Source organism: Aphanomyces astaci (assembly GCF_000520075.1).
Source record: "Aphanomyces astaci strain APO3 unplaced genomic scaffold supercont1.6, whole genome shotgun sequence".
In the NCBI taxonomy this organism is placed as follows: domain Eukaryota; phylum Oomycota; class Saprolegniomycetes; order Saprolegniales; family Verrucalvaceae; genus Aphanomyces; species Aphanomyces astaci.
Window position 1 is genome coordinate 472,371 of NW_009798269.1, and position 17,791 is coordinate 490,161.

The 17,791-nt window shown below is 52.7% G+C and overlaps 8 protein-coding genes across 10 annotated transcripts; 2 read left to right on the forward strand and 6 right to left on the reverse strand.

Annotated features, from left to right (window-relative positions):
• Window positions 1–714: 714 nt before the first annotated feature.
• H257_03485 (hypothetical protein) lies at window positions 715–1,681 on the reverse strand. The gene is made up of 2 exons (XM_009827610.1): window positions 1,360–1,681; window positions 715–1,298 (listed from the first exon to the last, which is right to left on the reverse strand). The coding sequence occupies exons 1-2, from the start codon at window positions 1,654–1,656 to the stop codon at window positions 786–788; spliced, it is 810 nt and encodes a 269-aa protein (XP_009825912.1). The 5' UTR covers window positions 1,657–1,681; the 3' UTR covers window positions 715–785.
• A 1,209-nt stretch (window positions 1,682–2,890) lies between these two features.
• H257_03486 (hypothetical protein) lies at window positions 2,891–4,260 on the reverse strand. The gene is made up of 3 exons (XM_009827611.1): window positions 3,780–4,260; window positions 3,355–3,734; window positions 2,891–3,293 (listed from the first exon to the last, which is right to left on the reverse strand). Exons 1-3 carry the CDS (start codon window positions 4,249–4,251, stop codon window positions 3,003–3,005), a joined length of 1,143 nt encoding a protein of 380 aa, XP_009825913.1. The 5' UTR covers window positions 4,252–4,260; the 3' UTR covers window positions 2,891–3,002.
• Window positions 4,261–4,575: 315 nt separating this feature from the next.
• On the forward strand, window positions 4,576–6,887 carry H257_03487. Of its 2 annotated transcripts, XM_009827612.1 has the most exons (10): window positions 4,576–4,654; window positions 4,699–4,780; window positions 4,842–4,908; window positions 4,955–4,987; window positions 5,032–5,090; window positions 5,156–5,221; window positions 5,286–5,367; window positions 5,422–5,517; window positions 5,570–5,708; window positions 5,750–6,887. In XM_009827612.1, exons 1-10 carry the CDS (start codon window positions 4,585–4,587, stop codon window positions 5,923–5,925), a joined length of 870 nt encoding a protein of 289 aa, XP_009825914.1. In that variant the 5' UTR covers window positions 4,576–4,584; the 3' UTR covers window positions 5,926–6,887. The 2 variants fall into 2 exon arrangements, with proteins under 2 accessions (XP_009825914.1, XP_009825915.1); XM_009827613.1 differs by lacking the exons at window positions 4,576–4,654; window positions 4,699–4,780 and having other exon boundaries at window positions 4,794–4,908.
• Window positions 6,014–6,805, reverse strand: H257_03488 (hypothetical protein; the record flags this gene model as incomplete). The annotated part of the gene is made up of 1 exon (XM_009827614.1): window positions 6,014–6,805. The coding sequence occupies one exon, from the start codon at window positions 6,803–6,805 to the stop codon at window positions 6,014–6,016; it is 792 nt and encodes a 263-aa protein (XP_009825916.1).
• Window positions 6,888–7,902: 1,015 nt separating the features above from the next.
• On the reverse strand, window positions 7,903–10,691 carry H257_03489 (hypothetical protein). The gene is made up of 9 exons (XM_009827615.1): window positions 10,415–10,691; window positions 10,014–10,370; window positions 9,769–9,946; window positions 9,648–9,700; window positions 9,165–9,597; window positions 9,026–9,093; window positions 8,633–8,967; window positions 8,240–8,579; window positions 7,903–8,185 (listed from the first exon to the last, which is right to left on the reverse strand). The coding sequence occupies exons 1-9, from the start codon at window positions 10,637–10,639 to the stop codon at window positions 7,967–7,969; spliced, it is 2,208 nt and encodes a 735-aa protein (XP_009825917.1). The 5' UTR covers window positions 10,640–10,691; the 3' UTR covers window positions 7,903–7,966.
• Window positions 10,692–10,814: 123 nt separating this feature from the next.
• Window positions 10,815–14,002, reverse strand: H257_03490. Of its 2 annotated transcripts, XM_009827616.1 has the most exons (6): window positions 13,463–14,002; window positions 13,064–13,417; window positions 12,301–12,993; window positions 12,048–12,144; window positions 11,859–11,998; window positions 10,815–11,811 (listed from the first exon to the last, which is right to left on the reverse strand). In XM_009827616.1, exons 1-6 carry the CDS (start codon window positions 13,970–13,972, stop codon window positions 10,885–10,887), a joined length of 2,721 nt encoding a protein of 906 aa, XP_009825918.1. In that variant the 5' UTR covers window positions 13,973–14,002; the 3' UTR covers window positions 10,815–10,884. The 2 variants fall into 2 exon arrangements, with proteins under 2 accessions (XP_009825918.1, XP_009825919.1); XM_009827617.1 differs by having other exon boundaries at window positions 10,815–11,998.
• A 190-nt stretch (window positions 14,003–14,192) lies between these two features.
• On the forward strand, window positions 14,193–16,142 carry H257_03491 (hypothetical protein). The gene is made up of 11 exons (XM_009827618.1): window positions 14,193–14,256; window positions 14,305–14,388; window positions 14,448–14,551; window positions 14,617–14,695; window positions 14,744–14,829; window positions 14,881–15,091; window positions 15,145–15,249; window positions 15,336–15,409; window positions 15,456–15,543; window positions 15,603–15,685; window positions 15,750–16,142. Exons 1-11 carry the CDS (start codon window positions 14,205–14,207, stop codon window positions 15,966–15,968), a joined length of 1,185 nt encoding a protein of 394 aa, XP_009825920.1. The 5' UTR covers window positions 14,193–14,204; the 3' UTR covers window positions 15,969–16,142.
• On the reverse strand, window positions 16,016–17,763 carry H257_03492 (hypothetical protein; the record flags this gene model as incomplete). The annotated part of the gene is made up of 2 exons (XM_009827619.1): window positions 16,016–17,162; window positions 17,231–17,763. 2 exons carry the CDS (start codon window positions 17,761–17,763, stop codon window positions 16,016–16,018), a joined length of 1,680 nt encoding a protein of 559 aa, XP_009825921.1.
• Between the last annotated feature and the right edge of the window lie 28 nt (window positions 17,764–17,791).

Sequence of the window (17,791 nt, forward strand, 5' to 3'; positions counted from 1 at the left end):
CGAACGTTGCCAACCTCACAGCGGACGCGTTGCGCTGACCGACAGTCTCTTTGATCGTAGCCTTAAGTGTGAGCTCGTACAACGAGGTTGAGTGCGCCCCCACCTCTGGTTGTAGGCTTAGACGTGGGCTTTGTGAGGATATCGTGTTCCTCGCGGGAGTGTCTGCAACGTCCATGGTGGTGTCCGCGTCAGGGATAGAAAAAATCATGATCCACGCGCGACTCTGCGTGGATGTTGTGAGTTGCTGTGCGGCTTTTTAAAGCCTGTTCTCTGAAAGGCTGGTTTCGAGTAGCCAATCATAGTCTAGCATGAATGGATTAGCCAATGGGCGAGGTTTGTGATAGGTTCAGTCGGCGAGATTAGATTCAACGGAATCTGGAATTCTGTACCAAATCCGCAATAAACAATCAACTGCATTTAACCAATTTGCATTTAACCAATTTGATGAGAAAGCCAACACGCATGAATTAAAGATAACAACATTTTAAAATAATACATTTGTTTTTCATTTTTTATTGAAAAATGGTAGTCAATTCAGGTAAATATGAATAAAAAATTAACTTAAGGGCTCGAGGTAAATTGGGTAAATGTTAGGGCTCGTTTCATGTTGCGGATAATAAAAGTTCATTCTTATCATACCCTACGTTTAATAATATAGACCAAACACGCCTCATAATTCGTTACGCTCTGTGAGACAAAGGGTTTGTCTTTGTATTCCCACATAAATGCCAACATTGGCGAGTTGGTGTGGCAGATTGTCATTTTAGAGGTTTTGCATAGGTGCATTAAAAATAATGAAACTGCGGGACAACGCCGGGCAGGAGGACAGGAGCGAGCGTAGCACGGAGGTGACCGATAAGTTCGCCAGCGCGTAACTCCGATGGGCAAGTCCAGATGCCAACGGCGCCAGGGAACGCGGGCACATTTCCAGGTGCGAGTCCAGCGGGAATAACGACTGCAGACGGATTGATCTTCATAGCCTGCAGGTTGAAGATAACCGTTGGTGGATCGAGCAGCTTCGCGAGCGCCGGATACTGCTTTCCCAGTTCGTCAAGCAGATGCATGATCTTTCGCCCAAGGTCGATTGCGCGACCGTCAACTTGATGTAGCGTACCAATGCCCTGCATGAACGACAGCAATGGCCACAACTTGAACAGATCCTTGTCGATGGTGCATAACATCACGTCGTCGGGGAAACTGTCGCGCCCAGCGGCCTCAATCTCTTCGCCCGTCTTCCAGACAACACCGCTTGGTTGAAGACAATCATCACGACTGAGGCAGTGCTCTTGTAGGTCGACCTACAGAACGATTTTAGAACATCAGAGAAAGCTGTTCAACCCCAGACGGCAAGTTACATACCTTCTCGAGGCGCTTAATCAGTTGGATGAATTTGCTTTTGATTTTCAATTTCCGATAGCTATTGGGAGGCGCATGCCGCATAAGGAAGTTGCAGCGGTCGATGACATCCTTGTCCGTGAGATCTCCAGCACGCTTGAACTCGCTGAAAAACGTGAGCGTTTCAACGTCGGTGAGCTTGGTGTTTCGCGGGATATCTCGCCAGCGGCACCCAGGAATGAGGTTTGGGAGCATACTTGCGTCTCGCAGTTCCTCCTCCTCCTTTTCATCCTCCTCAACGCTGCGCTTCCGCTTCATCATCACCTACAATGTGTGAATCGAATTCGGACAAAAACAAATCTACCAATAGGACTGACTTATTTTGATTATTGTATTTGACTGGCTAAAATATTACTAGTACTAGTATCAATTGAAGTATACAGCATAATCACTGTTTTTGTGTTTTTGTGTCATCGATTTTTGAAAAAATATTATAATCACTGTTATAGTGATAGACTGTTGTCGATCAATTTTTTGAAAAATTGAAATGTACTGTTATCGTGATATACTGTTATCAATTTGAACAATTCATATTTACTGTTATACTGATATACTGTAATCAAATTTTTGAACAATTCATATTTACTGTTATACTGATATACCGTTATGGACTTTTTATGAAAAATATAAAAATCACTGTTATAGTGTTATACTGTTATGCAATTTTTTTTTTAAATATAAAAATCACTGTTATGGTGTTTTACTGTTATGACAATTTTCGAGGGAGTAAAATATAAAATTCACTGTTATGGTGTTTTACTGTTATGACAATTTTCGAGGGAGTAAAATATAAAATTCACTGTTTTGGTGTTATACTGTTATGCAAATTTTTTTGAAAAATATGATAATCACCGTTATGATGTTTTACTGTTATGGAAATTTTTTGAAAAATATAAAATTCACTTATATAGTGTTATACTGTTTTGGAAATTCTTGAGGGGGAGAATCGGTGTTATAGTGTTATAGTGTTATAACAGTATAACAGTATAACAGTGAATTTGAGGTCTTTACTGTTATACAGGAAAGACATTTAACGTTAAAGTTTAACTTTTTAAGTAAGTTAGCTTTAGTTAGCTCTAAGAGGTGGGTGAAAACAGCTTGCTGTTTGAACCATAACTATCGCGGCAGCAGTCCCCTCCCTTCGTTTTTTTACGGCGTCAAGGTCGAGCGCGCGATGCACCGGATACTCGACGCGTTGGACGTGGTCTTGCCATCTTCAACCACCCCCCGTGCCAAGAAATAGAATTCTACCACCATCATGACGATGATGACGACGTGGCTATTGTTGTGTTCACGTTAAAAGTGTGCGCTGCTACTGTAGTTAGTAGATAGTAGCGGATGCGAATCGCCAGCACTGCAAACTGCAATATGTAGTAGTAGAACCATTGGAAACCATACTTTGTTTAGGGCAACAATACGATATGACTAGCGTTAGGTGACGATTTGCACTTAGCAAACTGCAAAGTGCAGTGCCATATGGGATAGTACACGTACTGCCACGTCACGACCACCCCTTACATAGCCACGTAAGAAACAACGGGGGCCAGATTCTCGGGGTCTATTGTACATTGGTTTATGCTGACTAGTATGCTGACAGGAACACACTACTATGACGTGGGGTAGATAGCATCAAAGGCATTGAAGATGCGGTGAATGGCAACGTCGATCTGGACGCCGTCGAGGCCTTCCTCCGTGAACGGATCTTCCAGCGCCTTTTCGACATTGAAGATACCAATCATGGTGATGCTGGTCATGGCGCTGAGCACGAGCGCAAACGCAAAGCTCGTCTGGCCATCTCCCGAATCGATCAGGTAGATGTAGTACGGGCCATAGAAGAAGGGCAAGATCAAAATGAACAGCCGCGTGAACGACCGCGTGGCTTGCGGTGTCCGGTACATCTACAAGGCATCGTCCATCACCAAAACCAAAACGCCCTTAACGCCACGCATATATATATACCTTGATGTTGCACAGCCGTTCGATGCGGGCTTGGAGAAACCAATGGTACTGGTTGATGCGCGACGCTTCGTTTGGAGGTAGCCCCAGCGCCTTCATCCGTTCCACTTGCATGTGGAGCTGCTGAATCGTCACCATCATGCGCTCAAGGATCGCATCGACGTGCCACTGGTACTGCACGGCCAAGTCCATTCCCCGAGTGGTTAGTCGATGCCGTCCGCGGGTGAATGTCGGCAACTTGAGCAGCGAGTACAAGTCGCTCATGAGGCCTCGTAGGAGCAACTTGGCGCGGGGGTTGTGTCCGGGCGGCAGCTTCGCGCGGTGATTGTCGCCCCAGTTCCACGTGACGTTAGCAAGCAACACGTTGGACGCGATGGCTTTGACTAGGGAGGAGAGGTGTCAAGTAACTAGATGGACCATGGACGTACGGTCGGCGAGGTTGTCGAGCGCGTTTTCACGGCGGAGAAACGCTTGCTTGATCTGCATGATCATGGGCGACACGACAGCAAACGTGATGAGGATCCAAGACAGGTTGGCGCTGAAGCGATGCGTCGTTGTCGGCGACGACGGATCTGTGGTAGACGGTGTGCCAGACATGTAGTAGTACCCCGATGTGGCCCCGACAGACACCAGCAGCACGAGGACACTTTCGAACCCCATGAGATGCGTGACGAAGATCACCGTTGCCGCGTACAAGTCTAGCAGCGTATCGCGAATATGCGCACCCAACGACACGTCGACGTTGACGCTCGGCTTGGCGGCGTAGTCGAGGTCGATCGTCGCGGCATGGGGCAGTGGCGGCAAGTCGGACGGCCCATCGTGACGTCGACGATGGGGGGCGAACGAGGCCGACACGAGGGGGTCGTCTGTCCAGTCGGCCAAGTGCTCATGTAGCGACATGATGTGGAGTTTGCAGATGATACATTCGATGAAACCTTTCTCAGCAACCCTACCCCTCGTCAAAAGGTGCTCCGATCGCCTGTCTGATCGCCGCCATGAAAATGCGGCAGGTCTACTACGAGTCCTCACACATGCAGCCCCCGTGGAAGCAGGCGGGAAGGACGTCGTGGGTCATTTGAGTGCGTGAGGATTTACGTGTTAGTTCTGCAGCTTCTGGTCAGGTCTCGATTTTCGCCGTAAATTGCGCTTTTTATCCATATTCTGTCATATTTTGAACATTTTATCGATGTTTGGTCTAATGTTTGAACTTTTCAGAACTTCAGAGTTTGGTCCATGAGCATGTTGAGTGCAGCGTTTCCCGCGGCGGCGGCGGCGGTTGCGCCGACATACGGCTCCAATGGATGTGCGTGCGATGGCGCGCCATATGCATGCTGACATGGAGAATAGATGTGTTTTGGCAGCCCTTCTTGAGCGACACGGGACTCGCATTCCTGCAGCAACAGGTTGACCGGGTGTTGACCATGACGCAGTAAGTAGGTCACGTCGTTCCATAGCCACGAAAGCCGCAATGTACAATCTTGCTGCCATAGTGAATCCATCTCCACCGAATGGATCATGAACATTCACTTGCTCGGGGAAACATGGCTGCTCGACCTCGTAAGGACCCATCAAATACATGCGTTGTTGCTCATCGTCGGGGTAGGCCATGGACACCCACTTGCTGGATGCTGTCCAAGTATGTACACATACACTCTACTCCTTCACCACGAGCGACTCCAGGAATTTTGTGGGTCCAACATCACGCTGCTTCAGACACACTTGTTTTGCAAACCTCGAGGGTACAGAGCCAACATACCCCCCCCGAATTCTCCAGTATTTGATTTCTTGGCGCCATCGTCCTTAGCTGCCTGCCGACCCCGTGGCACCAGGACGGATCATCGGACACGGACATTCCATTAGCCACTGTCTGGTATACACACATGGCCATCGTGTCCCCCTCATCATTTCCACGTCATGCACGTTGCCAACGATAGGATCACCTTGGACGACCTGGACGCGCCGTCGTCTGGCGCACTGGTGGTCCTGCCCGGTCAGCACCAGCTCAACCTACTCCCAGTACAGTCCCCTGTAACGCTACATTGAGTGGATTCTTCCAAGTACAATGGCTAGAGCGAAGCCAGCGACCACTTTCAATTCGACCGCGTTCTTCCTACATCGTATCTTTCCCAGCACAAAGCGTTTCGCTACGCACTCCATGCTGGCGACGTACGTTCATTCCTCGTCTATTCGTCGTGTGGGTGAATGCAGCTCTGTGCAGGCGGCGGTGCACCACCAGTGGCTACCCCACGCGTCGGACACCAACACCATGCTGCCCTTTCGACGGGTCATTGTCTTACGCTATATGGCAACGTCCGTGCTCGAAGCGGAAGGCGTCGCGCTGTGGCGGCGCACCTCTGGTTGACTCTCCCTGCGTAGACAGTTCCTAACAAGCGAGTAGGCAATGCGTTGGCTCCAGTGGACCCAGTCGACGAAGACAAGGACGAAGAAGGCGAGCTGTATCCTGACTTTCGAGCTGCCAATGTATACTTTGAAGGGCGCAACATTTGTTTGCGGGGGAAATACGTAACCACCAACCCATCCAATCATGCTTTGGTAGTACAAGTATGTAGTTAGTACTAGTATATAACGTCACCAACGACACCTAGCGCACCTCTTTGATATCAGCTAAAAGGATGGGCTACCACTACTACTACACGTCTCGTTAAGAGATCGAGTGGCGGTTGTACTGTGGATGTAGATTCAGCTTGGGCACTTCGCGCTTGAGTAGATCCAGCAATTCCAGGTCGGGAAACGTGCACGTGATGTCGCGGACAGACGACGCGGCCGCCTTACCCCCTAGAAGCCAGCCCACGGGGTTCTTGACTTTGCTCCACAGCTCTTGCTTGATCTCCCGTACCAGCAAGCTTCGACTACTCGAACGTTTGGTAAACTGCCGCTTCGTGCCCCGCATGTCCTGGCGATCGAGCAGGTCCATGAGCTCTCTTTCGCGCACGGCATGTTCCTTGTTGACTTTGTCCAGCTCTTTGACTTGGGTTTCCAGATCTTCGATGCGCTTCTCGACAAGGGAAGTGTCGCCGAGTAGGCTTAGCTTGGCCTCGAGCGCTGCTAACCGCCGGTCCTTGTCGCTGTTGTCTTGCAGGAGCTTGTTGTGTTCTTGTTCGAAATGCCGTGCGCGGTACTTGACCAGGATGAGTTCATCTTCCAATGCACTTCGTAACCGATGGGTTTCATCCAAATCTTTGATCGCTTGAAACTCCATGCTCATCCGAGTGATCTCCCACAACAACTTGGCGCCTTCCAAGCTTCGCACTTTGTGTTTGAGTTCGCTGCACGTTCGGTGCATGTCGAGTAGCATCGCTCGCGCCTCGAGGAGCTCGACAGCGTCGCTGGATGCCATCGCCAAGTGAGGCAAATGGAACTCTGCCCGCATGACGCTGCTGCAAAGTTCAGGCAAGACGGTGGTGCCGCCATCTCCTCCTCCATGTGTGTGCATCGTTGGTCACGAGAACGTTGACGATTCGTAGAAGATGTCCAAACAAGACCTGGTTGCTGGAAGGCTGGCAGGTTGTCGAAAGGTCGTTTCGTTTTTTATGTGTTTGAAACGACTCTGGTTTCGAATCCCAGCGATTTCATGGGTCCACAGGTGGAATCATCCGTTCGAAACGGTCAACCGATCTAGATAAATAGAAGCCAAAAATTCGAACCCAAGAAGTCAGCAATCGCATTCCAGCGATGTGAAACGCCGCAGATGACTCTAGGCACAAACACTTGATTCAAGGTGGGTGAAAAGGCACGAGCAGGCACATGGTGGCATGGCATTTCATTTCTAAGGCCGAGAGATTCCGAGTTTGTTGTTGTTTGTAGGAACGTTATTTGGTTGTAGGTCGTGGAGGACGACAATCAATCGTAACGGGTGTTGACGAGGTGGAGCGCTTTTGATGACTCGAGCATCGAAACCGTCGAGACGGTGCTGCCTTCATAAGGGGCCCTCATTCTCTGTGGTTCCATATCTGTCGCATACAAATGTTACTGTGGATAGCGTTTTTAACATCGCAGCAACACTGAACAGCAGCTCGCTCCGTCCTGGTGAGCTATAGCTGCCATTTCTATCACTCTCCATGGCTACGGAGAATGCTGTCGCGATTGAGTGTGAATGGAATCGTACGTGTGGTGATGATATGCATCTTATTCTGTGTAATGTACCGTACTTCGCCAGTAGATCGCGTGCAATATGGATTCATTCCGCAGTACGACAGCCACTTCAATCACATTGGTTGGTTGGCGTCGACTGTTCAGTGGTGATGGTTTGGCCAGTCACCAAACTAACTTACTCCATTATCATTCCTACTCGTCCTACAGTTAGCGCGTGACTTGGCTATGCGACTGCATTGCGGACTGTCCGCGATTGTAATGTCCATCATGCCTTTATGCTGTACGTACTACAGTAATACAGTACTACTCGACAAAGCGCGATTTTTTACAGACATCAATATCCACCAATATGTATGTACACATTGAGATGGACACGTCCTAGAAGACGTTCACACATTGCCGTCGATCGAGTTTGGTCGACATAAGGTGGCGAAAGCATTTGCAGTTCGACGAACAGGTTTCGTCGTGTTAAATAATAGACAGCAACAGTCATAGTTGTAGCTCACGGAAGCACCGGCGCGTGTGCATGTTGAGATGGATCAAAACCGGTGTGACAGCGACTGCAGCTGTCTTGAAGCAACGTGTACGAGGCCTTGACACAGGTAGACACGGCGAAAAAGTCGTCGCGCTTGTGGAGGGTTGAGTCCAGTGCCACGGCGGCGGCGAGCGCTTTCTGGGCAGCCAACACGCTCTGGGTGGCCACGTGGAGAGGGCTTGATTCCTACGGCCATATTCATTATCCTATGCAGAAACAAACGGAGGGGGGGGGTCGTACAAGGTCCAAGTCGTGGTCATTGAACATCCGAGCTCGGAACCAGTCGGTTTCGTCCCCCCGTGACCACGTGTGCTCCGGCGACGTCCGCAAGAACTTGAGTTCGTCCAAAAAGTACTCCATCTTCCGTGCCAGGCTGAGAAAGATGGATGCGCGGCGAATCTTGCGCATCTTGTGGGGAAAGTGCCCCCTCAACACGGCCTGCAGTCCCGCCCGCGTCAGCACCATCGCGTCCACAAAGGTTAGCGTCCGCACTTCGTAGTGCCTCACGCCGTTGGACAAGATCACGTCTTCCCCCACAAAGTTGCCCTTTCCAATCACCTTTCCGAGCCGCGCCACAATGCTACAACGCCGTAACCACGTGAGTACTACGTACAATCCAACATTGCGAGGTACCCTTTCGACAAGATAAACATGCGGTCGGTGAGATCTCCGCGGCGAATCATCGTCTCGTTGGGGGGGAAGAGCATGGCCGACAGGTGCTGCGTAATGGCTGTGACAAACTTGGTGTGCTCGGTCTTGGGGCCCCCTTGGAAGAAGGGCACGCGGTGAATCCACTCGCCCGACGTGTACACGCCCAGTTCGCCCTTGAGGCCCGGGGACAGCGTGTCCAGAACCCGGGAAAAGTACTTGTGGTTCATCAAGTCTTGGGTGTGCAAAAAGTACTCGCGGAACGTGATCACCAAGTGTTTGGGGAGTCGTTCCTTTTGCAGCAGCATGTTTAGGTGGTCCTATTACACAACGGCCGCACGTGTTGGTTACGAAGACACGAACGAACGACCCACGCACCATGTTTTGACGAAAGTCTGTCGTTGCTTCGTCCATGCTGGACAAGACCCCACAGATGGACCCAATGACTACACGAGAAATCGCATTCGCCGTTTAGTTGTATCGTTCAGTAGGCGAAGCAATATCATCTAGACAGTACCAAACGAGTAGGTGCCGCAGCCAGCAATCATGCACACAATCGCGATGCCTTTTTCTTCAAGGGTGACCACAGGAATGTCGCCGTAACCAATCGTCAAGATGGTCACAACCGCCCAGTAGAGCGACGTTACGTATTGCGTTTGCATGCCCTTGTTGTCGATGCCGTACACTGACATCCACGACAGTTTGTTGCCTTGGGCGTCGGTATGGTACTCGAAGTGCACGACGCCGCCCCAGAGGCACCCGAGCCAGTGTGCGAGCAGTAAAATTGTGGCCAAGTGTCCCGCGAGCTTGAAGATGGCCATGGGAATGTTGAGTTGGGCCTGCCATCGACTGAAGATTCGGCTCGCGCGGAATACTCGCACGAGTTTAATAACACGCAGGATGCGAAGGATGCGGAAAATGGTTAGCTGGCGAAACGCTTCGTCCATAAACTAGACAACACAGGAATTGCTAAGCAACGGCGGGACAAACATACACGTACGAGCCCAATAATGTCGAACGGCAACACCGACACAAAGTCGAGGCAGAACCAGCCTATATATAACGAGGAGTAGGTGAGCTTTCACAATTGGCTTTTATGATATATAGGCATTTGATTTTGCCTTTGACGTATTGCTTGATGATGAGCGGCAGCTCTTCGACCATGGCATTCGCGTGGGGATCCCAGTACGGCGTGATAAAGTTGAACACCATGTCGATACAAAACGACAAGTCGACGCATCGGTCGAAAATGAACAGCGCGTCCACGTCGTCTTGCTGGACAAAGGCAATCTCAAACGGCTACCATGTCACATATATATATGTCACGACAAGTTCAATTGCGGATACAATGTATGGAGAGCCGTACCACGGCCACAGCCGTGTAGCACAGCAGCAACATGGTGTAAATGTCCCAGAACCACCGGAACTTTGACGTGGCTTTCAAGTGCGCCGACGCCAAGACCAAGTCGGGCCAGTACTTTCGAGACGCGACTTTGGGCTGGCATGTGGCTTGGCGCCGGCCGTGTGGTGGCGGCGGATTCATGGCGCGGCGGGTCATGAGGGGGGTGTCCGTGCTGGACCTGCTCAGCTGGCTATGTTCGTCGTCGCCGCTCGCTTTCCGCATGATCAAGCGCATCGTGGGTTGCTCCATCCCCCGCCTCCGAACGTTGCGAACATTCGACTGCATCCTCATTTTGAGCATGGGTGCCATCAACAGCCCCGACTAAACAACTACTCGTCAGTCACATTCAAGTGGGGGAAACCAACCGCTCGATGTAGTAGTAATGGCTTGTCGGGCCGTGTGGATGTCTGGGCCATAGCCACCACCGGCGTGGACTCGTCCACAACATCCATCATCAGCTGCAGCTGTTCGGCCTCGAATTGTCTCGTCGACGACGAGCCTACGGCGCGGGTAGACGCATCGGCATGGACCGGAGCATGATGATGCGAGAGGGGCGCGGTTTCCCGTGTCGGTCGTGGCTGGTGCTCCATGTACGCACCCAAGTTGCAGCGACCCCCGCCCTCAACACCAGGATTGTTAGGCGGTTCAACTGCCGTTTCAGACATCGATTGCCAAAAAACGTAACGACACTGTCGGTTACAGCACCGTCGATCCCTACTCTTGTTGCATGCAGACGTGGGCCGTCACACTAATCCTATATGTACATTGTACCACTAGTATGTTGTTGTTTATGGGGTTACGGTGTACTTATTGCAAGGCAGATCGTCTAATACTTCTACTCTCTTAAATATGAGCTCGCCGACGAAAACAGCGACATGCCTTTGGCGGCAGCAGACGCGGCGGTGGCCGTTACGGACGCCGCCGTCGCGTTGCTGGTGAGGAGGGATGTTGACGAAGACAAAATCTGATGGATCGACGACGAGGCCCGCTTGGTTGACGGCGGCACATGTCCCGACGTCGGGTCGGTCGCCTTCACGTTCACGGGGGGAGGCAGGAGGAGGCGCTGCGACGGCGTCGGGGTGGCCGATTGCGCGCGCTTGAGGGGCTGGGGCGGGGGCACGGGCAGGAGGGCGAAGCGGGGGACGGGGGGCGCCACTTCCAGCATGGTCAGGCCAGCGTCCGACACGACAAAGCCGGCGTCGGCAAACGAGTTGTCGTCGTCGTTGGATCGAAACACGGAAAAGAGTAGGCGGGTCATGTGGTACTGCCGCTTGACAAGGAGGACAACGGCCGAGCCAAAGAGCTCCCAGTCGACCGGGTCCACCCACGCCAGCAGCGGCGCCATGTCGTCGTGGTCGCCCCATCCGAAGCGCAGGAACTCGGACTCGCCCACAAGGACGCGGACAAAGTACACATCGAAAATGCACTGCAGCGCACATGCTTGGCCAAACGACACTGGCGACGACGTATCGCGATGGCTCGACAAGGCGGTTACGATGCTGTGCATGTACGTGAATATCCACTGCTTGAGCTCGTGCCGAACATGCGACTGGACACGTTCGTGCAGATCCGCAGACGACGTCGTCTGTGACAACGTGGTGGAAGTGGCGACTTCAAACAGCACGTGGGAGACGGCGGGGGTGGCGCACCACGGCAGCCACACCAGGAGCGACGTTGTCGCAGAGTTGTCATCTTCGTCGTCGTCGCTCGTGATGGTGGCCGGAACTTGAGTCCACGACGCATGGTACACACTTCGCCATTCCTAACACCACCATCATTGGTCATGTTGCCATGTGAATTTGTACGGACGTCGTTGGAATAGCCAAAGAAACGAGTGGTCGTGAGCGCGTCCAGCACGGGCTGGCCGTGGGTTCCAACTACGTGGGCCACCCATTGCCGACAAAACGAGTCAGCCAACTTGGTAAACACTGGTCCCGTCGCAGCACCCCCTACAAACTCTGGTGTTAGAATATATACATCGTGGTATATGATACTTACCTTGGATGGTCGCGAGATGTAAGAAGTACACGTGATACGGTGACAACCGAGTAGTAGGCATGAGCCATTCGAAATGGGATACATTCATGCGCAGCGCCTAATGTCATGTGAGCATACATATCTTTGGATAGAATACTATCCTCCTCCAACGTGATATATATATATATATTTGCAGGATAGGATTATATATATATATAATCCTATTCTGCAATGTGATATATATTATACAGTATATACATATCATCACTCGTACTTGAAACAACGGCAGCAGCTGACTGCACAACAGCCATGGCGTCCCGTGGTCAGTGGCTTTTTCTGTTTGGATGGTTGCGAAAGCGTCTTCAATGGATGGCCAGGAATCGCCGAGTCCTGCTGCGACCACTGGTTTGGACATTTGGAACAGCCCTGGCATCGCGGCGTTCAAGTTCAAACAGTGCTGGGCCAGCCGCAGCAATCTCGTTTTGGTGGGAAATGCATGGCTGGCAAAGGTCGTGATCACATCGAACAGCACACGAATGCACTCGGAGGCGACGACCGGCTGCAGCGTCGCAGCGGACGACTCGCCAGTGTGTTGGATGTCGACCAATCGGCCGACAAACGTGGCCGTCATGTCGTCATCGCGTTCGTCGTCGTCGTCGTCGTCGCGCAGCAAGGCCGCGTCCAAGGCGGTCGCGGCGGCGTCAAATGCTTGGGCAAACAACCGCTGGGTACAAGTGGCAAACACATCGGATGCGAAAATAGACCAGAGATCGTCGGCATCCTTGTTGTTGTCATGGGAGGTGGTTTTGCGGGAATCCAAGGCTTGGCGCACAGCCTGCCACGTCACCATCATCGATTCATTCGAATGGCGGTGGTGGTCGAGTTGAGATTGCACCACTTGGTGCAAACTCGCCACCGCTTCCACGTCATGAAACGACTGCAACAAGGCCACGAGGTCTTGTCGCCACTACACAACACGAACGAACGACCGAGATAACGTCATCACGAACGCGCGAAGGATCGAGAAAAGGACGTACGGTGCGAATAGCATCGATGGTCCAGTCAGTGCAGGCTAGCTCGAGTGGATGGACGTCGATGTCGGCCAAGGCAGTCGACAAGGCGGACGTCGGCACGGCAAACATGGCATGCGCATCGTTCAACGTCGACAGCACAAGCTCAAGCGACGCCAGTACGGCGTGCTGCTTGTGGGAAGGTGAAGCTGCTTGCCGTAATGCCGCCGCCGCCGCCGAACGGCCTTGGAGGAACGCAGAGTGCAACGCGTGGGCGGTGGACGAATGCTGCAGCTCCAAGAGGACGAGGAGGGCTCGCTCGTAGAACGACGTCGGTTTGGTTGGAGCACGCAGACATTGCTGTGCGCAGGACTGAATTCGCTACGAACGACGTGAGCAACGTGAGATGAGAACTGACTGACATACGTGTTGAAACGATGGCATCGCGTCCAACTCGAATGCGACGATGCCCATCATGGGGCCGCCTTCCATGTCCGAAAAGGTCACTCCGTCGACAAGTTTGAAGATGGAAAGCGCTTCCAGGGGGTTTCCTTGCTCCATGGCGACCCACATGCGCTCGGACGCTCCAACGACCAGGTCGACAAGGTCTCCATTGCTATGACTGTGTGACTGCGCTGCATCTACTGATATCACAGGGGAGACCTCGCTTGACAGTGTTGTCGCCATCGTGCGCGCAACACTTGACTCGAGCGTATCCCACAGCTGTGGCATGTCGCGCAACGCCGCATCGAGGCGCTGGGACGCTTCGTGCATGCTCACGATTTGATCGGCAGCGTCAATTAGGTCCTGGTAGCGGGAGCCTCCCATGGCTTGCATCTCTTTCTCCTTTGCCGCTTTTTCGGCTCTCGATGTCGCGAGAAGCTTCTGGGCATCCACCACGGACACCTCTCGCAGGATTGCATGTACGTCCAACATGATGTCCGTCCTTGGGACACCTCGACCGAGATAATAATATGCAGCGTGGAATTTGAAAAGTATTATTTTAATAATATAAGTTCTGGTGAATCCCATTCAATAAGCACTTTAATTTATTTTAGTAATAAGAAACTAGTTAAATTAATATAGATTCGTATATAATAATATTTCGTGATTTCATAAATTGATATTAGTATGCCCAGTATTTCCCTTCAAAAAACCAGAATTGATCATGCCACCGTCGACCGATTCGCCAGTGCCGACACTTCCGCACTTGCGTTCTGGTAGGAAGTAGCTGCACATGAACCAAGGCTCACTTTTTCCATCAGTAGCACCGGTAAAGCGACCCAGCAAACGATCGTTGGAGACGTCGTCTGCCGCCGTAGAAGCATCGGCGGGGTCGCAACACGCCACTGGTACGACCAATCTCTCGCTCTGGTCGTCTCGCGAATGAAGATTCACACTTGCGACATAGGTCACACCGCCGCCATGACTCGTTACTTCAATGCTGTGCGTGCGTTATACACGCACGGCAAGCCACGTGGCAGCGGCGGCGCATGGACAGCGTTGGAACCTCCAGTCCGTCCCTTCGTCGCACAACAATCCACGGACAACTCACTGACGACGACCATGCATGCATGTAGTTTGGATGCGCGAGTGTGGTCGAGTCGGCCGACGTGCTGCGGTATCTCTTGTCCCCGCTCCGTCCGTCCCATGTCCTCGGTATTCCCGCGATCCATCATGGTCATGCTCGTTCTAATGATGTTGTAGACACGTGGACACCGTATGAGATTTCGTGCTTTGAGGTGGGCATCACGCAGCTAGGCAAGCAGTTCCATGCGATCCAACGATACCTGGTATGCATGCACGTCTCCATGTCGTCGTGGACCTTCCCCAATGTGCGGTAGATCCCGACCAAATCGACGCGCGACGTGGTCTTGTTCTATTACATGTGGAAAAAGCACGGCCTGGACAAAGCCGAATGGGCCGACAAGGACGCCGCGCACGACCACTTTGGCCTCAAACGCATGAAGCACGAGCGCAACCTCCACGGCATCCTCCCCACCGCGTTCGACCTCATGAGCGACGAAGACGACAGCACAACTCTGGCCGTCAAGCGTGCGCTTTCTACGCGTGAAATTCCCCCCTTTGAATAATCCCCTAACTCGTAGAATCGTCGCTGCTCACCCAGCAGCCCCGCCCGAAACGAGCGGCCGCAGGCGCCGGGCTGTCCACCAACCCATCTGCGACCCATCCCAACCTTGTGAAACTGGCAGGTTCGAGTTGCACATTGCGCTAGCTCACACTCTGTCCTATTTCATCAAGTCCTCCTTCTCCGTGCTGCATGACCCCATTGTCGTAGCTTTGCGAACGGACGGCACCAAACTGTTTTCGACCTTGCGCGCCCTCTACGACTCGTCCACAGATGACCACCATGTATGTACACGCCAAGACTCTTATATGAGACTGACGATGTGATTAGACATTGCCGACGGGAGAGCTGCGACTGCCTCGAGGTATCGTCGCCACCGCCCCGCTGCGGTCGGCTGCGCGACCCCCGCACCTCTTAGGTCCATCCGTCTCCACACAAATGCACAACATATTCATATAGCGAGTTTGTTTCATGTAGATTCGTGGACAGCGTGGGAGTTGAGTGTGTTTGAAAACGGCTTGGACGTGTATGGCAAACACTTTGACTATGTTGCTGCACTGGTACCGTTCTATTTCGTCCCATATCGACATTTCCTGATGCAGTGATGCCGTGATGGTCGTGTAGTTGCCTCGCAAGGCGACGTCGGACGTGATCGCGCTCTACTACCTCTGGAAGAAGTTTAGTCCGACAGTGTACCGCCGCATGAAAGCAGCATGGCCAGCGTCCCCATTTGGGAAAGTCATCGACCCCCCCCTCTCCTCGTCTAGCCCCCCCCCTCTTCTCTCGGACGATGACGCCACCGCCCCTTTGTCGACTTTTCAGAACGCCACACCACACACTTAGAAAATAACTCGTCTATTGCATCGAATTAATCCCCATATTGCATTGAATTAATCCGCATCGTTCGTCTTGCTGTCTTCTTCATCATCGTCGTCGCCTTCGGCCAGGCGCAGCAGGTTCTGCCGCTTCAACTGCACCAAATGGTGCACGGCAAAGTACGAAAACTCGTCAATGTCGACGTGTCCGTCGCCGTTGGTGTCGGCCACGGCCTGCAGCGACGTGATCTCCTCGTCCGACAGGCCCAGCGACGTGTGCTTCATCGCCGCGCGGAACTCGTCCATGTCCAGCACGCCGTTGCCGTCGCGGTCTTCGCTTTCGAATGCTTCCATGACGATCATCTCGAGGCCGGTCTCACTCACGCCGTGGAAGATGGCTGCGACGGCGTTCACGTCGTTCTTGCATCTTTGCATGCGCTTGGCGACGTTGTGGGGGTTGATGAACTGCCGGATCATGCCGGCCGCCGTCGTCGCATACGGCACGTAGTCGACCATCACCACGGCCGCATCTCCGTCGAGGCTGTCGTCAACCGACGACGACGGGTGGCGTGGGCTGTCGTGGCTGTTGTCCTTGGCGTACCCGATGAGCAGCACCACTTGGCCGCGACTAAGCATGAGTTTCTTGAGCCTGTGCATGCAGTCAAAGAGGACGCTCCGGGGCAGCTGGCCCCGCGGCGTCACGATCGTCGGGTCCCACTCCTTCTCGGCGGCTTCGAACGTTGTCAACAAGTAGCTTTCAATGTCCACCGCAAGCCCGAGGCTTTGACCTTGGGCAATGTAAAACAGAGCTTTGGCCAGGATCTTGTCAAAGTTGGCGTACGGGAGCTTGCCCTCGTCGTTCATGGGCACGAGGGAGATGGCGAGGTTGATCTCTTCGCGACTCAAGTTGGCCAAGGGCGACGCAAGGCACTTGCGGAACATGTCGTAGCTGAGGCAGTCCGCTTTGGTGCGGCCAGACGCGTTCGGGGGGAGGTAGTCGGCGGCGGCAAACGCTTGGTTGAGGATGGCCATGGTGGTCGCGCACTCGGTGTGGAAGTAGTCCAAGTAGTCGTCGTACAGTTCGTTGAATTGCGCCTTGAACTTGTAGCCTGACGGCATGCGGGATAAGACGTCCACGGCTGCCTGGGCGAATTCTTCGCAGTTGATGCGCCCGTTGCCGTCCAGGTCCGCTTGGGTAAACAACAACTCCACTTGGTCTTCCCTACGAGTTGAAGTAGAAATAGTCGTTGCTTAACAATTTGGAATCATTGGAGCAACGGATGAACGAACCGAAAAAGACCCGAACGAAGGGCGTCGCGGAATTCGGCAAAGCTGATCGACCCGTCGCGGTTCCGATCGTATTCGTCAAAGAGCTTCAAGAGCTGGGCCTTGATCGCGTCCGCGTCGATGGCGTTTGGGTCCGTTTCCTGCACGTCATAACGGGGCTCTTTGACGCGAGACCGCGTGTACTCGTCCGACAAGTCGACAAGACCTGACCGCTTGAGCGCGATCTTCCGTGCGATCACCCGATCCAGCAGCCGTTCGTCAAACTCGATGTTGTCTCGAAGGCGATACACGTGCCGGTCGTTTTCGATTTCAAACGACAAAATCTCACGCAAGTCATCTTTGAGGGTGAACTTGACATGCACGACGGCGATGGGGCTGGGAGTGTCGGGCCGAGGTTTCCCCATGATGGCATGGACGATGTGGCGGTACCGGTTGTCCACCGTCACAGACGCCGTGTATGATAAGTTTAGTCCGATGATATAGCGGCGCACTTGCACCACAGACGACACGAGCACGGACGTCGACGTCTTACTCATTTGCTGATTTCGCCAAAACGATGTGAAA

What these genes read in the sequence shown, in the direction of transcription:
- H257_03491 (XM_009827618.1), top strand. Translation starts at nt 14,205, where the DNA reads ATGCCACCGTCGACCGATTCGCCAGTGCCGACACTTCCGCACTTGCGT. An exon ending in ACTTCCGCACTTGCGTTCTG is followed by an intron (nt 14,257 to 14,304) that starts GTAGGAAGTAGC and finishes TTCCATCAGTAG; the next exon opens with CACCGGTAAAGCGACCCAGC. An exon ending in CAACCTTGTGAAACTGGCAG is followed by an intron (nt 15,250 to 15,335) that starts GTTCGAGTTGCA and finishes CCATTGTCGTAG; the next exon opens with CTTTGCGAACGGACGGCACC.
- H257_03490 (XM_009827616.1), bottom strand. Translation starts at nt 13,972, where the DNA reads ATGTTGGACGTACATGCAATCCTGCGAGAGGTGTCCGTGGTGGATGCC. An exon ending in CGATGCCATCGTTTCAACAC is followed by an intron (nt 13,418 to 13,462) that starts GTATGTCAGTCA and finishes CGTCGTTCGTAG; the next exon opens with CGAATTCAGTCCTGCGCACA. An exon ending in ACATCTCGCGACCATCCAAG is followed by an intron (nt 11,999 to 12,047) that starts GTAAGTATCATA and finishes CAGAGTTTGTAG; the next exon opens with GGGGTGCTGCGACGGGACCA.
- H257_03489 (XM_009827615.1), bottom strand. Translation starts at nt 10,639, where the DNA reads ATGGAGCACCAGCCACGACCGACACGGGAAACCGCGCCCCTCTCGCAT. An exon ending in CGTTCGACATTATTGGGCTC is followed by an intron (nt 9,598 to 9,647) that starts GTACGTGTATGT and finishes TGTGTTGTCTAG; the next exon opens with TTTATGGACGAAGCGTTTCG. An exon ending in CTGCGGCACCTACTCGTTTG is followed by an intron (nt 9,094 to 9,164) that starts GTACTGTCTAGA and finishes TTTCTCGTGTAG; the next exon opens with TCATTGGGTCCATCTGTGGG.
- H257_03485 (XM_009827610.1), bottom strand. Translation starts at nt 1,656, where the DNA reads ATGATGAAGCGGAAGCGCAGCGTTGAGGAGGATGAAAAGGAGGAGGAG. An exon ending in TGATTAAGCGCCTCGAGAAG is followed by an intron (nt 1,299 to 1,359) that starts GTATGTAACTTG and finishes ATCGTTCTGTAG; the next exon opens with GTCGACCTACAAGAGCACTG.
- H257_03487 (XM_009827612.1), top strand. Translation starts at nt 4,585, where the DNA reads ATGAGCATGTTGAGTGCAGCGTTTCCCGCGGCGGCGGCGGCGGTTGCG. An exon ending in CGGGTGTTGACCATGACGCA is followed by an intron (nt 4,781 to 4,841) that starts GTAAGTAGGTCA and finishes TTGCTGCCATAG; the next exon opens with TGAATCCATCTCCACCGAAT. An exon ending in ACCAGCTCAACCTACTCCCA is followed by an intron (nt 5,368 to 5,421) that starts GTACAGTCCCCT and finishes TACAATGGCTAG; the next exon opens with AGCGAAGCCAGCGACCACTT.
- H257_03486 (XM_009827611.1), bottom strand. Translation starts at nt 4,251, where the DNA reads ATGTCGCTACATGAGCACTTGGCCGACTGGACAGACGACCCCCTCGTG. An exon ending in GCTCGACAACCTCGCCGACC is followed by an intron (nt 3,735 to 3,779) that starts GTACGTCCATGG and finishes TCTCCTCCCTAG; the next exon opens with TCAAAGCCATCGCGTCCAAC. An exon ending in AACGGCTGTGCAACATCAAG is followed by an intron (nt 3,294 to 3,354) that starts GTATATATATAT and finishes GATGCCTTGTAG; the next exon opens with ATGTACCGGACACCGCAAGC.